Here is a 25,334-nt window from a genome sequence, read left to right as displayed (position 1 = left end):
TGAACTTTGTTGAAAAATATTCTGTTGCAGTGACCTTTTTTTTTGCTCCCGGTTGAACAGCCCACCAACACGTACAACACTATTTGCAAAATCAACCGCTGGCACCACTTTTGATCAGCAAAAGCTGACAGGGGAAACTTCTAAATCCCAGGGCAATGCGCAAGACTCTAGTACATTTTTTTTGCCAACCTCGTCTGGATCTTGAAACCATCCTGGCCCTGCTTTGAAATATACCTCACCTGTACGAGAGATTTACCAACCATACCCCTCATAGTTTTGTGACGTTGAGCAGCACTACCAAATTAGGGCTGGGGCTACCAAATAAGGTAATGAGCACGTGCGAGCTGAGTAAGCTAGAACTGGACGAGACGAAAAAGGGACAGTGAGCGCGAGTTTTCCTTGTAGGTTTTTCATCGAGTTTAGTGAGAGTTTTGTGAGTTAGATTGAAGCCGAATAAACCAGGAAACCGTGTTATTGTGAGTTCTATGGGCTGTTTTATTGTTCAGCTCATTTTTGGTGCTGAGACCAGGATACGCTGAAGAAATACACAACGCTAGCGAGACAGTTTGAGAAGCGAAGTGATCCTTCTCGGAGTCAAAACAAACATGAGCGACAGAGAAGAACCGAGCAACGAAGAACAACGTCTCATAAAATAGATCGACAAGGAAATTGATGGAGGAGATAGAGGAACCGATCAAAATTCAGGATTATTCGAAGATGGAAATAATGAACAAACGAGCTGTGAAAATCATTGCAAAGCTGTCGGATCTTATTTCACAGACAGAAGAATTAAAAATTGAGCGAGGATTGTCGCCTCGGACGGTGAGACAGTGGAAAAAAGACATTAAATCAAAGTATGTCGCATATGTTAGCAAAAACGAGAGGAAAAGTGTTTAGATGATAGAGAGGAAGAAATTACGCGACAAAAAGAAGATTTGAAGCGGGAGCAACAGTTGGAAGATGAGCGGCGATTGTACGTGTTACGTGAAAAACAACAGGGGCATGAGCGTGAGTTGTGGAAGGAAAAGCTTGAAGCTGAATTACTTCTGGCAGAAAAGGAATTAGAAATGGAGAAAACAGCTGTTTCAAGCACCACAAAGTTACCGAAATTAAAGATAATACCGTTCAAGGGTACTGCCGGCGACTGGATAAGATTTGAAAACATGTTCCTGACGCAAGTTGACGCGAAGTCGATTTCCGACGAAGAGAAATTCGGGTACCTTCTGGAATCCGTTAGCCCGAAGGTGAGAGACAGAATTGCAAATTTAAAGCCTGGAACTGTTGGTTACAAGACAGCGTGGGATCGACTAAAGAAAGAATATGGGAAAACAAAGGTCGTCATGAATGCACACATGGAAGAAATCATCAATCTATTTCCAGTCAAGGGGTCCAATTATTTCAAGGTGCAAGAATTCTACGAGAAACTGAGTAGCAACTATGACGCGCTTCAAACCCTCGAAGAAGGCCAAAAGTTACAAGGGTTTGTTATGACTACGCTCAACAAGTTACCTCAGGTAAAGCCCGATCTGGTGAGAGTGGATGAAAGTTAGGAGGAATGGTCAATGGAAGACCTGATTGATGCTCTGCAGAAATGGCTTAGGAGAAATCACGTCGAAAGCAGCAAATGGGAAAAACACCTGTTCTCACAGAAGCAAGGAGATAAGCTGAAACCCTATTGCCTTTTCTGCCGAAAACAAGAGCACTTGAGTGAGGACTGTACCCTAGTAACAGCATTAGCGGACAGGAAGAAGTTCTTCATAGATCACAATTTATGTTTTTATTGTGGAGCAGACCAGTGCCGTAGGCGTGGCTGCGCCAAGTGTAGATATAAACACCATAGAAGTATATGCGATAGACCGGAGAGGGAAAGCAGTAATCCAGATGGAGTGTCATTGACGGTCTACTCCATTTATGCAGAGGAGAAAGTGCTACCTGCAATTATTCCCGTCGGTATTCGGGGACAAGTGCTTTGGGCCTACCTAGATACAGGATCTGGACGCAATTCCATTTCACGTGAAGCAGTCAAGTTAGTAAAGTTGAAACCGACACGTCACGAGACTCGCGAAATCTTGACAGTCAATGGAACCAAAGTCCAGACAACGCCAATCTTTGACACCCATATTAAGTCCCTGGATGGGGAATCGTGTAAAGAGGTGGAATTCACCGGATCGAAGTTAGCTGATTTTACTAGAGAGAGAAGGTCAGACATGAATCAGCTGAAGTTGAAGTACTCACATACACAGGACAAGAGGTTCTACATGACGTCCACAGGAGAACATCAGATACACCTCATTCTCGGAGACGGTGTTTATAGCAGAATAAGGACGGAGAGAGTATTTAAAGGGCACCCGGGAGAGCCGCTGGTAGAGGAGATAACTTTCGGTTGGGTGGTCCATGGGGAAGACGAATATGGGAGTGGGAGCAGTTGCATGTACTTGAGAGAGGTTAATGACTATGAGAAACTGTACAGTTTGGATGTACTGGGAGTCGAGGACCGGGGAGAGAATGATCAGCTGGATGTTCTTCGTGACTTTAAAGACAGTGTTGTCAGAAAGCAAGATGGAAGGTATGAGGTTGGTTTCCCTTGGATACCGGGAGCTACATTAACGAACACAAATGAACCACTTAGCAGAAAGCGGCTTGAAAACGTGGAGAGAAAGCTGTCAAGAGATAAGAAACTGAAAGGAGAGTATGGTGGCATCATTGAAGAGCAACTCAGAGCAGGGGTAATCGAGGAAGCACCTCAGATTCCGTCTGGAAAACGTGCGTTCTACATGCCTCACAAGCCAATTGTAAAGCAGAGTGCAGTTACGACTAAGGTTCGCATGGTGTTTGACGCAAGTGCTAAGCCCCAGCCTTTGACTTACAGCATCAATGATTGCATGTTTACTGGTCCTCCGTTGCAGCCACTTCTCTGGGACATAATGGTTAGAGTGCAAATGTCCACAAGTCTGCTCCTTGGAGACATAGAAAAGGCGTTTCTCCAGATAAGTGTGAAGGAGGAGGATAGAGATGCAGTCAGATTCTTGTTCAACCTTAAAGGAACGGAGAAACATTTAAGACTTACACGTGTAGCTTTCGGAGTTGAAGCAAGCCCTTTCCTAATGGGAGCCACTCTGCAGCATCACTTTGAACATCAAGGGTCAGAATTTGAAGAGACAGTGAGAGCACTTAAGGAGAACACTTATGTTGACAATATCATGCAAACGGGAGGAAATGTAGAGAAACTCATGCGGTTCAAAGAAGAGAGTACTGCCATACTTGAGTCTGCCAGGTTTCCGGTGCCCAAGTGGGAATCTAATGTCAAGTTTCTTGAAAGTGAAGGCATGCCAAATCCAAGCAAGATCCTTGGACATGTGTGGAATAAGGATGATGACACACTGGAGCTGCTTGCAAAGCCTTTTCCACAAGAACATCCAGTGACCAAGCGCACCATACTCAGTTACCTAGGAACTGTCTATGACCCACTCGGGATAATCTCGCCCACCATGGCTGAGGGAAAGCATATTTATTGAGAAGCCTGCGATGAGAAGAAAGGCTGGAATGCAGAAGTTTCCCCCAGATTGAAGGACCAATGGTTAAGGTGGACGAAGCAACTTAAAGATGTAAGGGTGCCTAGAAGTATTGTTTCATTTGCTGGAGAGATAGGAGCAGTCCATTTACATCTTTTCACGGATGCCAGCATTCTAGCATGCTGTGCGGCAGCTGTTGCGGTGGAAGAATATGACACAGGCGTGACCAAAGGACTCCTGACCTCAAAGTCGCGGATATCAAAGAGAAGTACATCAATAGCAAAACTGGAGCTCGTGAGTAGCCACATGCCAGTAAACATGGCGAAGAACCTCAGCATTGCTATCCAGCGATGGCCCATCCAAACCATCAACATTTGGATGGAGAGTATAGTAGCACTATATTGGATAACCAATCCTGGGAGAGGATGGAAGGTGTTTGTATCAAATAGAGTAAAGAAGATAGCAGAAACCGCTGGTCCAATCAACATCGCTTGGAAGTACTGCCCATCAGAGTTGAATCTAGCAGACCTCGGAAGTAGAGGGGCAACCATTGTGAAGATGGAGAGAGGAAACTGGTTTGCTGGTCCGGATTGGCTCTTGAACAAAAGGCGGTGGCCAGAGCAGCCAAGGCTGAATAGCACCAAAGAAACAGATGAAGAGAGTAAGGTCACCCAAGAAGCAGTTCTTCGCACACAAGAGCGCATGTTCGATGAGTGGGATGCCTTGTTAGAAAGAAGCACCTACTGGCGTACAATGAGAGTAACAGCATGGGTGTTACCTTTTATCAGAAACTGCAAAGCGAGAAGCAAGTCAAAGAAGATGTCAGGCCCATTAGTTACGGAAGAAATCACAACTGCAAGTGACTACTGGGTAAAGCGAGTTCAGAAAGCAGAGGAAACATGTCTGAAGTCCCCAGGATGGAAGTTGGTCAAAGATGACTGTAAAGGAGTTCTCAGCTGTGGAGGCAGAATTAAAGGATATAGGCCGATTTATCTTCCTGGTGGTCTACTTGCGGAGAAGCTTATCCTTCACATCCACAATCAGGTCATGCATCTTGGTGTCGAGAACACGATGGTGAGCGTGAGGGAAAACTGGTGGATACCAAAGTTGAGACCGAAAGTGAAGAAGGTCATTAAGAACTGCAACATCTGTAAAGTATACTCCACCAGACCTTATGGAGTGCCATCAACTAGTGCTTTTCCAGAATATAGAACTGAGAGGAGCAGACCGTTTGAAGTAACCGGAGTGGACTTTGCCGGACCCTTCCTGTACAAGGTCGGTAAGAAAGAAGAAGGAAAGTGCTATGTCATTATTTTCACCTCTGCCAGCTCCAGAGCGGTCCATTTGGAAGTTGCAAGCACCCAAATGGCAGATGAATTCAAGAGTAAGCTGAATGCCTTTATCTCGCGACGAACAAGACCTCGCATCATCATCTCGGGTAATGCCAAAGTGTTTAAGGCTACAGCAGATTGGATCAAGACAGTGAGGAGAAGTGAGAAGTTGCAGAATTGCTTAGCACTTGCGAACATCCGCTGGCAGTTTAATCTTGAAAAGTCATGCTGGTGGAGAGGAATCTATGAGAGATTGATTAAGGAGATAAAGAAGACCTTGCATAAGACCTTGGGGAGGTCACATCTTTCCTATGAAGCATTTGAATCAGTCATCATGGATATCGAAAGAAATTTGAATAATCGCCCCTTGACATATGTTGAGGCAGAAAGAGAGGAAGTGGCGGTACTTACACCGAACATGATCCTGTGGGGACGTGATGTGTATGCTGTAGAAGACACTGAAGGCTCAGATGCAGAAAAGCTAACAAGGATGGCCAAACGATTGGAAAATGCCAAGGCCAATGCATGGAAACGCTGGTAAAGGGAGTATGTCCACAGCCTAATGGAAAGTCACAGGCTTAACAAGGAAACGGGAACTATACCTCAATTGGGACAAATTGCACTCATCATTGGAGACGAAAAGAACCGCAGAGACTGGAGAAAGGGTAAAGTAGTGCGTCTTATCAAAGGCAAAGATGACGTCGTTAGAGGGGTGACATTGTTACACAAAAGGCACACTATTGACCAACCGCTTCAGTTAGTTTGTCCCTTGGAAATCAGAGCGGTGGAGAATGTTGACCAATCTGAAAAGGGGAGGAGAGATCGTGCTGATGTAGGAGAACAGAGACCAAGACGAGCTGCAGCTCAGAGGGCTACTCAGAGAATCGCAGAGCAATTGCAAGAAGAAGAGAATTGATAAACTGAACTATGTTCGAGTATAAACCGGACTGTCATATGGCAAACTGGATTAGTTTCAAGTTACGTTTGATTGTAAAAATTGCGTGCTACAATTTTTAGGGGAGTTGTGTACGAGAGATTTACCAACCATACCCCTCATAGTTTTGTGACGTTGAGCAGCACTACCAAATTAGGGTTAGGGCTACCAAATAAGGTAATTAGCACGTGCGAGCTGAGTAAGCTAGAACTGGACGAGACGAAAAAGGAACAGTGAGCGCAAGTTTTCCTTGTAGGTTTTTCATCGAGTTTAGTGAGAGTTTTGTGAGCTAGCTTGAAGCGGAATAAACCAGGAAACTGTGTTATTGTGAGTTCTATGGGCTGTTTTATTGTTCAGCTCACACCCATGGCTCGATTTTTGTCATCAAAGGTTACCTCTGTGGTAAAGTTGTTCATGACGGCGTTTGGGTATTTCCGCTTAAACTTTGCAAGCGCCTTTGCTTTTGCCTCCTGCGAACGCTTTTCTGTTTCAGGCGTGGCAGACATTTTGCAAAATCCATCAGGTATTATATACACAAAATGGTTGTGCTCACAATCCATGCGCCCACAAATTACATATTGTGAAGTTTGAGCACCCAATTGCAAAACCTTCCTATATCAGGCTTCTGTCGAGCTCTTTTAACAATTCCTGGGATAATTTGAAAGTCCCAGGAACAATTATATTTGTTCCCCCCAAAACAGCACCAAAGAACAAAAAGAATGGAAAGTTGTCATTACACTGTCGATTTCTTTGAAACACAACTTAACAACATGTTTTAAAAGGAAATTGAAAAAGAAAGTCGAAGCTGAAAAGTACGAGTCTGTTGCAGCCTTAGTGATTTACAATCTTGAGGAGGAAAATGTAATACTTAGATTCAATTCGCAAGATTTTATGGGTTAATTAGCAAAAAATTAGGAAAAAGAACATTCATAAAACGCTTGATGGCGCCAACTAGTTATTTCATTCATTCTGATTTCATGTCAAAAACAGAAAATCTTCTGAACGGAAAACCTTCAAATCTTTTAGCTAAGTTTTCAATCCGAGGCAACCAGTACGAAAACATTGATTACATAGCAATCCCACATTACGTGCTGCGCGACATTGCCTTTGGGGAAACACATTAGTTTGACTCTTTCTGTGAAAGATGAAAATGAAGAATTGTTGGATATCAAAGGGTCCCCTTTGGAATTGGAGTTGGGAACAAATTAAAACCATTACATATAGAATGTCCTCATCGAACATTCTTCCACATGCCCCACCGAAAAAGATTTATCCGGAAGTGCCTGCCGGCCATTTCCGCCTAACTCGAATAACGGAAATTGAGAGAAATTTCCGCAGAATCTGAACACCACAGAAAAGTTGCAAAAAAATACAAAAAAGCAGAAACTGCCACACATTATGCTGCTGTTGGTTTGGACACGCTTGCATCTACACTCTCAATTTCTGGCGTTGCAGCAGGCCTTACTAGCCCTGGAATAACAATTGGCGTGCCTATCGGAGGCGTTCAGCCCTTCATAGGTCTGCCTCTGCCTTTTTCAACAGGCGCAAAAGAAAACCTCAGCTTGAAAGTGAAAAAAAAACACGATAAAAACTACTCACACGCCCTTTCAAAACGTGCCACGGTTCATAGCCTTGTTTCTGAGAGTTTGAATTACAATTATAAGATTGTAAACTCCGAGCTGGAACAGTCCTTCAAACTCAAAGAGGCTGTGCTGTCAAACAAAAATCACTCGCAGGCCCTCACATTGAAAAAATAAAAAAAAGAGATTCTGGCCGAATTCAAAAGGAGCTGGTTGGCGAGTAGATTTCTCTGTTAATTTTCATTTTGAAAGAATCAGATTGAATACATATAATACTTGCCGCCTTTTGTGCTTTTGTACTTTTTCTCAACAAAGTACGCACAAAAATGAAAAAAAAAATCTGTACAATCGCCCAAACGCGTTTTTAGCTTTGGAGGAAGCAGGCCAAATAGAGATTGACAGATAGTGTGTAAGATGGCGAGGGACGAATTTCTCACGGGCCCTACTCTCTACCAAGTCTACAAAAGCTGCAATTTTTTTAAAACATGAACAAAAAAGTTAGCACATTTCTGCCCTTCATGTGCAAAAGAGAAATCAAATTTTTTTTCATGATTACGGTTATACAACGATTGTGAAGTACAAATGCTAATTTCCCATTCCTAAGTTGACATGTTTTGCCCAAAATGCGGAATGATTGAAGGGAAATATTTGTTTCAACACTCCCCATCAGGAAAGACAAATTTATAAATCTAAAAGCTATTATTTGAGAAACAAAATTAATCATTTTTTAAAGCTCAAAGGTTTGAACTTTGACATAATATTGGTGGAAGGAGTTATTTCTGTTGACAACACTTTAAATGAATTTGTTGATTATGAAAAAAAATATCAAATAACTTTTTCATTCCAAGAATTATAGATAACATCGGTTCTAAAAAAACAAAAATCTGTGTACAAAACCCAAAAATGATGTAATTTGCCACTCGTTTTAAAACATCACAAGCTGCTCAATTAAAATTGCAAGCCACATTTCCATTCAAAATTTTAATAAACGCCTTTCAGCCTTAATCTTCCTCCTCCACTGGGTAAGTCTCTCCACACTGGTGTAGTTTGATCATGTACCAATCAAAGCTGGCCAGAAGACAACTTGAACATTAAACTCATCAACACATATGGAGAAAAATGTGGTAAACGTTCTGACCCTAAGGTTTTCGACAGTGCACAAAATTTTTTGGACAGTCACTTTTGTTGCGGCAGGTTGTTATACGCATTGCAGTAAAAATCATGAACTGTGTGCATGCCCATCACAATAAAACGAGAACATGCTGTTGTGTGTATTTAAACGCTGCTCGGGGCATTTTGGTTTGTCTCGGAAAGCTTTTGAATGCTCAACAAGATGCTGTTCAAGACAGCCAAAGCGAAAATTCTGTTTGCTGTGGCTGCCTATTTGCAGCCCTTCAACCTGGCAGTGCCGTAGCCATGTTCCAAAGTGTGCACGGGGGTTACACTTGTTGGCTTCCGATGCAAAATTTCTATTTTTTAACCAGATTAAATTGGTTAAAATCAATGCTCAGCTCTGCGAGACTAATTATTTATGGCTTACACACATGGGGAAGGGGGCGTGGTTCAAAGGCTGAAGTGAGGTGAGCCAGAACCCTCCTTCCCCATGTGTGTCAGGGGGGATGTAACGTGTACGATGTGCGGTAGAGCTGCTGACCCTCCCATATGTTTCAAAGTACTTGAACTGACACAATGCAGCGTTGAAGAAACTTTTCCTCAAAATGTGTAAAGAGCTTTAATTGGTGGACTCCATTCCCTAAAGGTACTCGCCAGTAACACCTAAACCAATGTGCAAGACACCTGATGCAAACGCCTATTGGGATGTTCCAGTTTACGAGGACCATACTGTGTCAAGGCTAACAGAGTGGATGCACAGTTCGTCGATCATAAGGGAAAGAAAGTCTGGGCAGTTCAAATGAGTTGTCTGTGGGTCGAGAATCGTGGAAAGAAGGATGAGGAGAAGACAGCCAAGTATGGTCCTCTGCGATGGGAGTTGAGGAAGCAATAACCAGGGTATAACATCAACCAGTGTAATATCGTCATTAATGTGTTAGGAAGGTGGTCAAAGGAACTTGAGCTGAGTATGAAAAAGCTCGTTGGTGTAAGGGCAAAGGAAGTTTTGCAAAGAATACAGAAAGACACCATCTCGTGCTCGCTCAACATAGCATGTACTTTCAAGGCAACTGCATGCTGCTTAACTGTTTGACCGAACTTAGTAAAAACGTATTAAGACCATGTATCGTTGGGATCGCAGTAGTGACGTTTAAGGGATTTTCAAGGATTAGTCTAGATTCAAAAAATATGAATTTCTTTTATTTCTTAGTTGTATTTTATCATCTTCACTTTTACCTTTCTGAATTTTCTTAAATTTTACCTTTGTAACATTCCATAACACAGTTCGTTTTTAGTCTCGCTTGCTATCTCTTGAAAGCATTCACTACTTTGGAACAAGTGAACACTTCAGTAGTTTAAAAAAAAAAAAGCAAAACTTTGATGGTGAGGATAACTGGTCTTTCGTTGTATGCAAATGGGTCTTGTGATGAGCATGCGGTTTATTTTCAGCGATGATTGAAATGATGCGCCATGTTCATCACGAATTTTTGTGTATTTATACACGCGTTCCTCAGCTTCCGGTTTCACCTCGTCAAACCGTCTACAGTGCACATACTAGATGGCATGGCAATAATCCACATGGTAGAGTCTAGCGGAGCAACGTTTGGTGATCTCTTTTTAAAGTATTTTGACATCGTAACAACACCACTGTCCCATCACCACTGCCGACGGCTTCGAAGTTCACATTGTTTTTGATAAGTACAAAAAGACATCTACAAAATTTTGAGAGGGAGAAAGTAGAGGTGCTTCAACTGCTCTTGAGGTAAAGATAAGCAATCCACCAACTCCCATACCTAAGCAGTGGGGAAAATACATCTTCAACCGTCAGAACAAAGTAAACCTCTACAACTTCTTGACAAAGTTAGTGTGCAAACTTGCGCAGAAAGAGCAAGCACAGAATAAATCACTGATTATTGGAGAAGGGCTTAAGGACAGGGAAAGATGTGTAAGGTCCACTAGAAGTCCCTTGTATGATAATGCACGCCTTAAGTCAAACAGACCAGCTTCACGACCCTCTAAAAGTAAGATTTGCTCAGTCAGAGTTTAATATACTCTGTGTACTGCACAAGCTAAGTGAAAGAAAGAAAAAGGAAACCTCTGTAATTCAAGCTAACTCCAACTCCAAGGTCACGTTTTAGACTATCACGAGCTTACGAGTCACGTACCCTGTCAACACAACAAACTCGAAAAATTTAATAACCCCTTACATTTATTCAGGAGGCTTTATCATCAAGCTTCACGGCACTCAAAATATAAAACACTTCACATCGACCATATGCATGTTGCTGTTTACGATTCCGTGACTGATGGCTGCTAACTTGTTAAGAAATCGAATTTATGCACAAATGCATAAATTACTATGACGTCACCGGACGGCATCATAATGCTCAGGATTCAGACGTCTCTCTCCCCCGCGCGCCTCCCAAGGGCTAGGGGTTTGGAGAAGTATGACATTTCAGACTACGCGGGAGCAACAATGTCACATTGTCAAACGTGTTAAGCGAAATAATTTTTCACACAATCCCATCGCTTGTTTAGCAGCATTCTTTGTTCAGCAACTTTCACTGAAAAATGTGAATGCTAATCTCTTCATCAGCCTCATCTTCAGTACATAGTGCGCCAGAGTGTAAATGGTAATGGACAAAATACAGGCTTTCAAAACCGTTGATAAAAAAGTTGTTCTTAAAAAAAAAACAATAAAAAGGCAATTTCCTTTATTTTCAGCAAATAGTTTGTCCTTGTGCGTGTCATGTGACTGCATCAGCATGATCAGTCAAGTGACATTTTTTACTCCTTTGTTATATTGAGCAGTGGGTTAGTTACCATTTTTTAACAACTTTTTAAGAAAGAAACAGGAAGTATTTGTAAATGGTGATTCAACCTTCAGCCTAGTTTTCACGCTGGACCGTAGGCTGAATAAGAAAAATGTGCTGTTTACTCAAAGCCCATATACCACAAACTGTCCTTGAAAAATTAGGGATTAATTAGGTCTTGTTCTTCCAAAATCTAGCAAACTTTTTCTGATCCATGGGTTGAATGAAAGGACAATTTTCCGTCCTTGTCTACTGGACTACAACCAGGGTCTATAAAACACTGGTGAGATCATGCTGGCTGTGATTTGAGACCTTGCCTGGGTTAAGATGATCACATCATTGGGTGGTGACATTAAGCCGTTGGCCTTGTCTCCTTCATCCTTCTTTCATTAGTGGAATCAAAGGGGACGTAAAAGAACCCACACTACTGTTCTAAAAGAGTAGATAGATACTTTATTATAAACACCATTGCAGCCATAGGCTGAATTACGGAATATTTACAAATACTGATGATAACAAAGAGAAAATAAGAAAAATTATCTACATCTTATAGACATGGCTAAAAATAAAACTTTTCTTCAAACGCTCGGTTTTACATAGGGGGAGAGTGAAATCACTTTTGCGTCTCAGAGCATATTTACAACTCTCCCTTTGGGGGAGGAGGCTATGGAGACTGTGGGTGGGGTCACAGACGATCTCGTCAAACAGATCGATTGAAATCTTTTCTCTCCTCTCATGAAGTTTCGGTAGGCCAACTGTTTCTAGTGCTACACTATATGACAGGTCAGGATAGATGATTCTGAAAGCCCTTCTTTGGATCCGTTCCAAATCTTCACTGATGTAGTTTGGTAGAGAACGATGGAATACAGGACTTGCGTATTCCAGGACGGGCCTAATACATGTCGCATAGAATTGCACCAGTTCACTTGGTGCCACTCCGGATCTCTTGAGTTGACGTAAAAAATAGAGTCGAGAGGAACATTTTCTAATTAGTTCAGAGGAGTGCATGTTCCACTTTAAATCGTAGCTAATGGTCACGCCTAGCAATTTGGCACTGGTGACTAATTCAAGGGGTTTGCCATTTAGGACTAGGGGTTCAAAATCGTGGTTGCTGTTGGAGAATCCAATTCGAAGTTCTTTGCACTTGGCCTCATTCAGTTGGAACCCATCGAGACTCGCTTGTCTCGAAAGGTCATCCAGAGCTTCTTGGAGTTTGCTCTCACTACTCTTTGTAACTATTTCGGAACAAGATGTATCATCCACGTATTTCCACATGTCAACTGGTGTGTCCAAGTCATTACTCATGACAAGAAATAACCAGGGGCCTTGTTTTGTTCCCTGGGGGACACCGGAAGGCACAGAGCGCCATTCAGAGTGACAATCCTGAGCAAGTTTAACTCTTTGTTTCCGGTCCATCAAGAAGTCAACAATCCAACCTTTGACTTGACTCGGAATATCATATGTTGATAGTTTTTGAACAAGAACACTGTGATCGATAAGGTCAAAGGCCTTACGGAAATCAAGTAGGACTACTCTTGCCGTGGCACCATTTCCGTCGGTGTTAACAAGCCAATTATGCGTCATATTGACCAAAGCATGTGTAGTAGACGATTTGGGAATAGTTCCAAATTGTCGAGGGTCGATTCTTTGTAACACAGCAGGTTTAACGTACTTCTCAACAATGTGATCTTCAGTGAGTTTAGACAGGATAGGCGTAAGGGAAATCGGACGGAGGTGCTTGTTAATATCATTAATAGGCCTTTGTTTTGGGACCGGGACAACGTCAGCCTCTTTCCAAGAAGGCGGAAGGCGGGATTCGTGGAACGAGTAGTTGAGGATCGCAGAGACTGGACCCGCCAAGAGATCAGCGTTTTCTTTTAATAACCATGCCGGGATACCGTCTGGCCCGTGTGCTTTGGAGGGGTTGAATGCAGATAGTTTCATAAAAGTTGAAAACTCCGATATCATATTTACGGCATGACTTTCGTTGTTGACTTGTGGTGGGTCAAAAGGATTGTGGGTAAGAGGCTCAAAAATCTGCATTGGGGTCAGGAACGCTGAATTGATGTAATTTGCCAGGGCACCTGTTGAAAAACCTAGGTGTTGCAGTAATTTGCTGGCGTTGTCCCACGTTTCTGAGGCAGGTGACATGCCGCTGAGCTTTTTCACCTCTTTCCACCACACGGATGGCTTGCACTCCTTCAAATGGCTAACCTTTGCTTCGTAGTACTTTGCCCGGCAGATCTTACGCTCACGATTCACGCAATTTCTGAGCATTCGAAAGGTATCCATATTTCCTTTAGCAAGGGCACATTGGCGTCGTTTGATCAAGTTCTTGAGTTTGTCATTTAACCACGGAGGCTCGCTTCGATGAATAGTTTTGGATCGCGGGGGAGTAATAAAGTCTAGGCCCGTCTTAAGGATATTTTCAAATAGTGACACTTTCTCCGCGCAGGTCTCCACGGTGTCAAGGAGGCGTGGTACGTCAACATTTTCGAGGTAAATTTGCATTGCGTGTCTTTTACTAGGTCTCAAATCCCTCGAGATAATTATTTCCTTTGATTGCGATGGTTTTGCTCGAAGCTTGGGCTGGATCTCCACTGAACTGAGATCCGAAAGGCCAAGTTTAGGTCGTTCGATGGCTTTATCATAGAACTCCTTCATGTTGGTTAGAATACGATCCAAAAAACTTTTCCCTCTGGTCGGAAAGTGAACAATTTGTTGCAGATTGAAATTAGATTTAAGAGTCTTTTCGTTTAGGTGGTTTAAATCGCCGACAAGAAGGATTAAGAGTAGTGGAAGTTTCCCCACTGGTGTGGTCTACCTTTTGCGTATGTGTTCACAGAGTAGCCCAGTGTGGCAGCTTTTAGGCAAACCAAACAAACAATCTTCCGGATTCCCAGTTACCCATTACTCGTTACCAGTAAACTGTTTCTCTTTACCAGTTACCAGCATTTTAGCCCCGCTGCATCACACATCATTCATATCATGGGCTTTGAATGGGTTACAGTAATAAATGGACTGATAGCAGCGGCCAGTGGTGCCCTTATATGCTGACGTCCAAGCTAACTGTTTACATGGTAATATGTATTGTTAAGAGAGTGCATCTTGTTATCCTCTTATCCGCAGCATTCCATTCCATTTCATATAACAAAGGAGTCTGACGAACCTCATAATCATTCCACTCAACTAACTTTGATTCAATGGTTTAATTCTTCTAATCTAAGATCTAATTAAAATTCAAATATGGAGAGCTGCCATACTTACAAAATGTACGTCAACACTCCAACTGCCCTAAAAAATAAACCACATATCAAATCACTAACAATTCTATATGCAACATAAGTACTTTAAAATATTGCTGTAACTTGCTATAAATGCATGACCTTATCGTTCCAAGTTTAAAATATTGGTAGTTAGGCTGTGTGCAAATGGATGCAACAACTCCCAACAAAGTTGCGCCAACAATGCTGGGACCTGCAGTGCATCGCGGGAAGGATACAACCCATAAGTCTTTGTAAACCGCGCGTAGTGAGCCTGCGTGGCCCCAACAATGTTGGAAGAGCTGGGCAAACGGATCCAACATTGTTTCGCTACGCTTCGGCGATCACAGAACAAAAGAAATGTTGGGAGTTGTTGGGTGAAGAGTTTGACCAGTTTCAAACTTTGCGCAACAACACGCAACAACATCCAACTACATGCAACAGGGTGTGCAAACGGACGCAACAAGTAACACCTAACAATGTTAGGAGTTTTTGGCCAACAATGTTGGATCCGTTTGCACGGGGCTTTATGGCAGTACAACCACAAGACTACATAAAACAGAAACTGACTGAAAAAAGAACTGAATAAATAGGAGTTCATAAATGTCTTCATTCCTGCAAAGTCCACACATAACGGTTACAACGAGACAGCACCCAACCAGAAATTAAAGCAGGTCATCCTTAAATTTACCCAGTACAAAGAATTCATCGCACAGCAAAGTTTAAATTTCTTTTGCTTGTGATTGAGCATATGCTTGTTGCAAGATGGGAGGTCAACCATCGACACATTCAGTTTTTCAGCTGTTTTTCTATCCAAGCAGAGGATAAACGGGAGTTAAAATCATGCGCATTGATTCAGTGGCCCACAGGCTGGTAAGGAAACTACTTGCAGATTGCCTTGGACCCACATTTAAAACTCACGTGCACGTTCGCAGTTTCATGAATAAAGGCCATGATGTCACAAATGCCACTAAATTACCAGCGCTCTTGTTTCACCTGGAGAAATTGCGGTTGTACACCTAGCGTGTATGTATGTAGCCTGCTAGCAAGTTTTCCCTTTGGGGGAGTCGTGAGAAGCCATGCGAAAGCAGAACGCAAAAGGAGACACAAGTGTAATGGGCAGGGAAAGAGAGGAAGAATTTTCTTCCTCGCACTATATAGATCTTCCCAATTTCTGTTAGTGTCGTGTTTCTAAAGGTGCAGCAAAAATTCACGGCGGGTCAGCCAGGAGTTACATGTCTCTTTCAGGAACCAACTTTAGGCCGCAAACTCTCTACAAATCAGCCGAATGTTGAAAATTTAGTTATTTGCTAGTTTTTAAGTCATGTTATGAAGGTGAGCTGCAGAGCCTTGCATCACGAGAAAAAATACTGAAAGGTAACTTTGTAAAAATCCAGGACTTGCATTTAAAACTCATTTTGTAGATGTGTCATTTGTAATCATGATTCTGACTTCTTGTTATGTTCATTTTTACTAAAATAAATCTATTATTTTATTATTGTTTTTATTTTAATGCTGTTAATCAAGAGCGTAAATCGCTCCGCAGCAAGTACTTCGCCTCAAAAGTTGACAATCTCAAGCCCACCAAGCCCTCGCAGTGGTGGAATGTTGTCAATCGGATTGCCGGAATGGTTCCCTGCGCCAGTTTGGACAGCATTCTCTCCAGTTTACGCTCTCACGTGGAAGTATGTGGACGATACGACAATCTCCCAAACCATACCCCGCGGCTCCCTGGGTGATGTGCAACAGCCTGTTACTGCCGTGGAGGACTGGTCTCGGTCCCAGCGGATGCAGCTAAATGCCGACAAGTGCAAGGAGATGGTTATTGACTTTAAGAAGATCTCTCATAACTTCTCCCCTCTCAAGGTAGACGGAAACGAGCTTCCTGTCACCGACTGTGCGAAGATACTAGGTGTTATGATATCCAGTGACTTGAAATGGAACAATCACATTGTAGATTGCATTAAGAAAGCAAATAAGCGCCTGTATTTCATTGTCCTCTTGAAAAGGGCTCGTGTTCCCCTTAATGACATTGTGAATTTCTGTTGTACAACCATCAGACCTGTACTAGAATACTGCGCTCCGGTTTTCCATCACGCACTCCCGGCTTATCTTACTGAGGATATAGAAAGAATTCAGAAAAGAGCGCTTTCCATAATTTCATCTCCCATGTCATATCGGGAATGCCTTGACAGTCTAGGCCTGCCAACGCTATATGTTAGATGCAACGGTCTATGTAGACAATTGTTTGATTCCATTGCTATCAATCCCGAACATAAGTTATACCACCTGCTGCCACCAAGAAAACAATCCAGCTATAATTTAAGGCGTCAAAAGTTATATAATTTGCCACGTTCCCATACGGAACGTTTCAGACGCTCTTTTGTTTATGCTATGTCCCAGGGTTGCGCATAAAGCTCTTAAAGTTTCAAAGAAGTCGACTTTATTGTAAGATTCTTATGCATATTTTTTGGCTTTACTACACAAGGTATTTATATTCACACGATTGTAATTAGTTTTATATTTTAACTAATATTATTCGTAAAATACGCAATTCAGTTTTACGACTGCAAAGTATTTATACAATAAACGATTTATCTATCTATCTATCTGACATAGTTTGTCAACAGTTTATTAAGCCATTTCGAAAACAGCTCTTTAAGCCTTTTGGACTTGAACACGATGGGCCGGAAGCATTTTTACTTCCGAGTTCAGAATTAAATGGTAACCCGACGTAATTCTGTTGCTCGTTTTTCAGGAATTTTTTTCTCTTTTTATATTTTTTGACGGACAATTTCACCTTTTTAGCTTTTCAGATAGCAATACCTATTTAGGTACCTTAATTTTTGTTTAATTTGCAGAGCTGAAACTTCAGGTCTAGTTTAAAGAATCGATCACCACTCTTTCATGAAGAATAATCATATTTTAAATTTGAGACATACCAGAATCAACTTTTAACAATTAAAGTTGGGTGTTATTTCAACTGCCAAAACACAAAATCAACGTGCAAACAATGAAAGCCAAAAACTATTTTACACAAGTTATTGCGAGACATTTTTAAGCAGTGTTACTTGAATTTTTAGAACTGATATGAGATTCTCATGTATTTTCCAAAATTAGCTCTTTAAGGACGGTGCCCACTATTGTTACTGTGCACATTTTCTGCGCATGCCAATGTCAATTTCACGCCACACATAATCTGGACGTTTAGACGTAGCTACCATTTGGCTGTTTACAAACTAAAGGTGGAAGGTAAAATAAAGTATTTCCATTCCAAGACTTTCTTAGGTTTAACAGACACTGTTAAGTCTAAAATTAAAATTTAGAAACGAAAAATAGTGAATGATCATGACACAGAATGCTACAGTGAAAAAAATCAAAACAAAGTTTTTAAAATGATCATTATAGCCCAGTGCATATATGAGGGTACATAAACGCATTCGGTACAACTACTTTCGCAGTATTCAGCTTTTTTAATAGAGAGCTCATGTATGGAACTTGAGTCTATGCAAATCATTTATGTCATATGACACTTGTGGCAAAGCCCGAAAGAGAGAACGCAAAGCACAGATATAGGCTCATTGCAGGGGCGGATCCAGGATTTTTTTTTAGGAGGGGGTGCACTCGTCTCTTGCTCTACTTCAACACCAATAAAACACATAGTTTTTTTTTTTTGCAGAATACCAGTTGTATTAGAAAACTGCAGGTTGTCTCAGGGGGGGGGGGGGGGTGCGCACCCCCTGCACCCTCCCCCTAGATCCGCCCCTGCATTGAATGTATGCAAGTTTAATAACATATTCGTTCGAAGTACCCAATACAATGATAAAAAAACGATAGAAGGTTTACAATCCATATTACATCTACAGTTCAAAAAATCTTGAGGACATGTACAGGTAAGCAAACGATTGAAGGAGTACCTGTCTTAGAGTCCCTGTCAACTATTTTCCACTACAGTACAGTAGTTTGTTTACGGCATCAGCCGTGGCCATGGATCTTGAGCTCGCCATACTACTCTATGTGCGCTGCAAGTAATCTCTAATACCTTGCTCCTCTGCAAAACTTTTTGTTAAATGTTTGAGACGGAGAAGCTCCAGTTGAATAAAATAGTATAATTTGTTTTCCTTAGAGTCCATGAAATGTCCTGCATCACTTTCTGTTTTTGCTCTCCTCCGTGTGTTGTTGTTTTCTCTGACTGTTAGCCATTGTGGATATCGCAGAGTACTCCGCGTTGCGTGAAGCTTGCCTAGTCCCTGTACGGCGTCTTTTCAGGCCCTCTCGGTCAATGCATTTCGGTGACGTATCCGAGACGAACGGCCGGGAGACGCCTAGACAATCTCGGAGTGCGCATGCGTGAGCATTTTTGAAAAGTTCCCACGTTCAACTGAAATAATCTATAAATAACTTTGCGCGTGAATATCCTTCGCTTAAAGATCGGCACTAACCTGGTTTCTGTTATCAAAGAACAAAAATATTACTTTGAATCGGAAAGAATACTACTGTATAACGTGCAAGTAATTTCTCTTTTAGTTCATTTTCAAATGAACCATTAAAATGATATTTCTTTATTGATAAAAAGATTTGAAACAGTAGTTTGTTGACATTCTACCAAATTTAGGGACCAAATTCAACAGCCTGTCCGATTAGTTTGATAAGCTTCCAAATCCAAAAATTAAATTACATAAAATATTTCGAAGCGAAATAATAACGAGAAATTTATAGGAGCAAGCAAAAATAGAGAAACGAAAGATAGCTTTTCATATCCAAGAATAAATATAAACTTATTTCTTTAGCTTACCTTCCGATTCTTGATCAAATAATTTTTTTGCGACGCTGTTTTGCTTAGCCTACAATAGTTTTTGAGATGAAATAAAGTTCAAGTTAGTTTAATGAGATAAATGAAAAAGAAAGGCCAAAGGACTTTCAACAATGAAAACGTGCATAGAATAAAAATGCTCGGTTTAACTCTTTATCCTCTGTACTCTCCATGGCTGCTGGACATCTTTAATCAGTGCGGAAAAGTTATTGACAGCTGGCCCGCTTCCAAAAGCTCCGCCCCAAGTGAGACAAAATGTCTCACTTCTCCGAGTTTGTCTAGGCCTCAAAAACTTTCCTCGGACCACGTGACCCGAAACGCATCGGCCGCGCATAATAATGAGGCCTAGGGAGTAGGCAAGAGTGAAGCAATAGTGAAACTGACCAGGGAGGGGATGGGGAAAATTGTAAATAGCCCCCAAAGTGATTAAGTTAAGGTCGAAACCAACCAATTTAACTTCTAAAAACGCATGGTAACCCTACTTTTTACCTTACCAAATGAAAGTAATAAGCCTACTCAGCAAACTATCAATATTTGGTTCGGGGAAAACGTCGTTTACACTATTTTTGAGGCAAACGCTTGGAGAGGGGTGACTGCTGATAACTTTCCAGTTGTGCTGATATTTCCAAAAAAGACGTATAAAGAGCAGTTGTTATGTTATCATTTGTTCCCTATTTTGAAACCTTGTCACAATTGTCATTGCATTTGTGCCAGTTCACGTGTACACTCTGAAATTTTGGGAAAACAAAGAACGTTTTATCATTTTTCTAAAAAACGCCTATTCAGCGTTTTTCTCCATTTTGAAGCGCAGTTATCTCTGAAAAATGCATGGTTACCCCCAGTTTTCTTTTTGGATTTCAATAGCCCCTGATATGATCTACTTGTCTCACATAGTCATTATCTGGGAAAAAATACTTCCCATTAGTGGGCACCGTCCTTAAGACACAAAACAAATTATAACAACCTTTTCCTTCGGTTCCCCCTCAAATTGGTTGGCCCCATTAATAAACATTCTTCCCCCTGACTTACCCTTTTTCATATTGCCCATAATCCACCTTGTTTACAGCGAAAATTTAATCTAACCATTCTCTTCAATTTCTCTTGGGGAGACAGTTTAACCCCGGAGAAATTTGAAACAAAAGTTATGTATAATTGTGGGCTAAACAAATAAGGTATATCTTGGGCAATGTGAACATGGTGAACTTTTAGAGTAGCTCTAAATAGAGAATATTACACGGTGGCGCGAAGATATGAATTTTATTTTCGAGTGGCAAAACAATATTTTACGAACGAGCGCAGCGAGTGAGTAAAATATTGTTTTTGCCACGAGAGGGAAATTACATACTGAAATAACGTCATCGATAAACTCACGTGTGAGATTATGAAAAATAAACCACTCGTCCCGGATGTAGTTTTTATGAATTTTACGAGTGGCATATTTTCCAGTAAAACACTCGTATCTATATAATAAAAGCTAATAATTAACTCCAAGAAAGAAAAACAATGGTACAAAAGAAAGAAAGGAAAACGTTTCGTTTTGACAGATTAATAAATTTGTATGGGGTGCTTATGGAGCCAAGAGCTTGTGGTATCAATGAAAAAATTGTGTGTTGTTTGTATCTTCAAGAATATATTATGCTAACAGAAATATCACAGAACTGCTGAGATTTAACATAACTTCTTACCCTATATTGTCACTTTTGCATGCAACAAGTACTATTTTAGTAACAGTATGCAATTTACGGCAGGGTTTATCATACTATAGTCATAAAATCACGGTCTGTACTTAAACTTACTCCTTGTATTAAATCACTGCCCAAGTTTTAAAACCAGACAGTAGAGACTACTGTCTGCAGTTTAAATTGATGTGTTTTAAAGCAATCTGAAATTCAACCCTGGGAACAATGAGCTCAGCAACTCTTTGCATGTCCCTTGTCAGATTTGTTCACAGAATTTACACTGTTCTTTTAAAGAAAGATAAGATGGCCTTTCTTGTACATGGCACGGCCATGACAATGTTGTCAAAGGAGGGAGCTTTCCAAAATTTGAAATTCTCACCAGAAAAAAAAAATAATTTAAACGCCGAAAACTGACTGGAAACTGTGCTTTATTTTAAAAACCTCAATTCTTAAATGTCTCTACTGTTGGCTTCAGACCTTTACTTTCTGTAATGCCCCTTACCATATGTCACCTCACGTGTCACTTCAAAGGTGCAAAGACCAATGACTGAGTATTCATGAGGCTTTAACTCTGCAACTTATTGCACACACTTTTGGTGGAAAAATTGAGATAATAGATATTTAAAGAACACTTACCACATATCTGTTGCTGTTCCCACAGGTTCATAACTGATAACTTCGGGGGCTATTTGAAACAAAAAATGTAAACTAAGATGATTCCCAGTCATTGGGAGTTCAAGTTAAGGGAGAATGAGAGAAAACAACAGGATATTAGGAAATTAACTAGTCTTTTCTGTACATATCTGGTTGCTATCAAAACTCACATACATATGGACTACTAGTAGCTTAATCAGGATGGTCATGAAAAATAGTAAAAACGGCCATGACACACAAGGAAATGACACAGTTCAAGAAAACCAAATGGCTAGCGAAATGTGCAGCATAAACATACAGCTAGGGAGCATAAGTGAGATGCTGGAATAAATTAACTGTTATTGTGTTAACAATACTCCTTACAGCTTTGCAGCCAATGTATTGCCGTAAATCCTCTAGTAAGCTCCCCTCTCAAATAAGCACCCTCCCTCTAATAAGCTCCTCCATTTTTAAGGGAAGAAAATTAATAAGCCCCCACTCGCCACCTCTAATTATTCTACACAAATAAATGATAGACTGTATTAATCAATCACGACCATAAAACTTTGTGTGGACTGATCCGGGATGGTTTATTTACCAACTGGAAGTTTGGACTTGATTCTGATTCTCGGCCGCATGACCTAAAACTTTTTGTCTCTGAGCTTTTCCACTATGTATTCTAGTCCTTTATGGAGAACTGACACCATTGTCGTTTCTAAATTAAATAAGTCCCCCCCCCTCAAATGGGCTTGAAATAAATATGCCCCCCTCCCGCGAGGGGGGGGGGGGGGGGGGCTTAATAGAGGATTTTTGGTATGTGGAATGTTCTGAGGTACCTATCATTTACATGGGTTGGGTCATTCCATTTGAAAAACTCACAACAAATGCTTAGCCGTAACATGGGATCAGGTTTGGCAAATGATAAGCACCCCAGAGTGGAGAAGCCCTTTGCACGCACCCAGATTTATTGGCAAGAATTTGTAAACACTTGTCGAACGCAAAAAATTCGGTCCGATTTGTTTTCCAAGAATTTGTTTTCCACGCCTCATCTACTGTGATCAAGAGCCATTATTGCTCTTAAATGTGACCGAAGACTATTTTTTGGGTGTGAACTCGATACAAGATTTGTTTCACTCCAAAATCACTTAGCTTTTCCCTCAAAAGTCACATGAATGTGCCCTCAAGTTAACTGATTTGTGGAAGACAAAATTATTGTTTGATTTAAGTTATAAATTTATCAATGGGAGCTTCGCTTTTAGCTGTGGCTAAAACTATATATTATTTACCTACAAACTCCGGAGTGCCCATGATAGCTTTAACAATGTCTCCTGGTACTATTATCCTTGCCAGGCCAAAGTCGATGAGTTTCACCTTTTTCTGGATCCTGTCTTTCAAAACAATGTTCTCTGGCTAAAAACAGCATTAAATTTAATGAGTTCACCTTTATTTATAGGCATATTTTTGAAAAAACCAAAACCACATGTTTAAAAGCAAGGAATAGTTATTACAGCGAAAAAAGCCTGCAATACAACCTAAAAGTACATATTTCATAAATGCAGAAAAAGTGCACTGGAAAAGCTGTTTGCATAAAAGCAAAACATTCCCATTGCATTTCCAGAGTATTAAGTACGTTATCACAGGGGACTAAGTTATGGAAACCAACATGGCAACTGCTAGCAGCTAGTGCAAGACCTTTAAGCTTGCTTGGTGGTTAGAACATTGCATATGGTAAACAAAGTAGGCTGTAAGGTAACAACCCAACTGACTCAAAGAAAGAAAAAGAGAAAAAATATATCATGAAAAAAAGTATACATTCCTCTGGAATAATTTTCTAAAACTAGACCTGAAAGAGAGTCCTCTGGGTGGCCATGCACCATGCAACAAGAGGTCTTTCTCTTGCTCCAGGGATGGGACAAAGAGACACAATAACAATGAAAGATGATCTGCATCATGTTTTATAATCCAAGGTCAAGCAGATTCAATAAGTACCTCAAAGTGCTGAGTCCCATCTCAACAAGCTAAGGATTCACCAGCACCTTTGAAGCAAGCTTTAACCATCTAAGTGATCATTGATTATATAATTGTCAACTGGTCATCCCAAAGGAATGCACCTTTTTTCCATGTTAGAAAAGTCTGAAAAAAAATGTCCCAGATCTTGTGAAATTTGGGCACCTCTACCGAGTATGTCATCACTGTCACCCGATACTCAGTCGACATGTTGGTCGACACATCGGCTAATACTCGGTTGACATGTCAGTGGACAATCCGTCGACATGTTGGCTGACATATTGCCCAACAATCACCAGATGTGTCAGAAAGTATATCAGCCACATCAACACTTGATTGGGTGTTGGCCAGCATGTCAACACACATACACAATGGTGAAACTTAGTGGGTATACTAGTTGACAAGTGGTCAATACGGAAAGTGTCAAGTGTCATCAGGATATTTAAGGACTGTTGGTGGCATATGGGTCGACAGTTGTATTCTCTGTTTCCACTGTCACACCATAAAATATAAAAATACAAACCAATCAATTCATACAGTCCAGAATGTGTAGTTCCAGAAAATATCCAGATCTCTACCACAAAGGGAATTTCAAATAGGACCCCCCGCCCCTTCGAATTTTCCTTTTCTACAAGGAAATTTTTACCCCCCACCCCTCTGGAATTCCACAGAAATATCGCCCATCCCCCATACCCCCTAAAAGGTTTTTTCTTCCTTTAAAAGGGTTCAAGAGTTAATCAAACACTGAATCCAAAGACCGCGTGTCCGATAGGCGTTCACTATAGTTAATTCATTTTAAAGATGATCGTAAAGCTGCATAAAGAGGACTACATAAATTGGCTTTAAAAAAAACATATTTAAGATGATTCCCTAGTTTTGCACTGCGCATCTCTTACTGCGCATAACAAGATGGCCTCCATAGAAAAGAGCATGTGAAGTAACATTATTAAAATGAAGTTGACCGAAGAGAAACGCTATTGTAATTTTTGCTTGCGGTTGTTTCTTGCCGAGGTGAGACTCAATGTGGTGGGAATGTGCATAACGTAAGCAGTATGCGTGTTGCTGAGTTCTACTTCCTCACGGAGAGCCTCGACAGTGGATGTTTAACTTGTGCTTACTCACTTTGATTTTCATTTAAAGGCTTTCTTTATCACATTGTGTCCTAAATGTGATATCTCGATGTAAATTGTGTAAAAAATGGATTTTTTGATACTTTCTTCCCCCTTTCGCATACATTCTATTTTGAAACTCGCCCCAGACCTCTCTCAAAAATCAAGGAAAATGTATTTGGTGCACACTTTCTGCAGCTGTACCGCAAAAACGAGTACGGTGACCCCCATCTTTTATTTCATGATTTTAATAAGAAGAGTGCTTCCTTTCGGCGAGAAAAAAATTGGCACAAATCTATGTTCAGTTTTTTGGCAGTTTTACTAAATTGATCGGATTGAGCTATCACGTATCCAATAGCGTGTGTCCAATTTAATTCTACTTTGGAGCGTAAAGTAAAAACAAGGGCATTAAAAGGCATTTTTCTGGTATGTAAGTGGATAAACAATACATTAAAGTCAAATTCTGTGTGATACCACATGCATCATTGAAAAAATCTTTCCTTTTTGTCTAGTTTTGCGCTGCGTGCGGTTTTTGTCAAAGGGTCCAAAA

General features: G+C 40.9%; 2 protein-coding genes across 3 annotated transcripts in view; one reads left to right on the top strand and one right to left on the bottom strand.

Annotated features, from left to right (window-relative positions):
• The window catches only part of LOC140936523 (death-associated protein kinase 2-like), a 49,814-nt gene that overhangs the window by 10,686 nt on the left and 13,794 nt on the right, over window positions 1-25,334 (bottom strand). For both annotated transcript variants that reach the window (XM_073386007.1, XM_073386008.1), the window contains 3 exons: window positions 22,955-23,078; window positions 21,672-21,720; window positions 14,548-14,574 (listed from right to left, as the gene is read on the bottom strand). In XM_073386007.1, coding sequence (XP_073242108.1) covers window positions 14,548-14,574; window positions 21,672-21,720; window positions 22,955-23,078 — 200 coding nt within the window. The remainder of the gene's footprint in view (window positions 1-14,547; window positions 14,575-21,671; window positions 21,721-22,954; window positions 23,079-25,334) is intronic.
• Window positions 1,563-3,552, top strand: LOC140936596 (uncharacterized). Its single transcript, XM_073386096.1, has one exon. The coding sequence runs from the start codon at window positions 1,563-1,565 to the stop codon at window positions 3,513-3,515; it is 1,953 nt and encodes a 650-aa protein (XP_073242197.1). The 3' UTR covers window positions 3,516-3,552.

The sequence above is a fragment of the Porites lutea genome, chromosome 5, assembly GCF_958299795.1.
Source record: "Porites lutea chromosome 5, jaPorLute2.1, whole genome shotgun sequence".
Lineage (NCBI taxonomy): Eukaryota > Metazoa > Cnidaria > Anthozoa > Scleractinia > Poritidae > Porites > Porites lutea.
This window is presented reverse-complemented; position numbering and strand designations above follow the sequence as displayed.

Coding starts and splice junctions, on each gene's coding strand:
- LOC140936596 (XM_073386096.1), top strand. CDS start 1,563: ATGGAAGACCTGATTGATGCTCTGCAGAAATGGCTTAGGAGAAATCAC.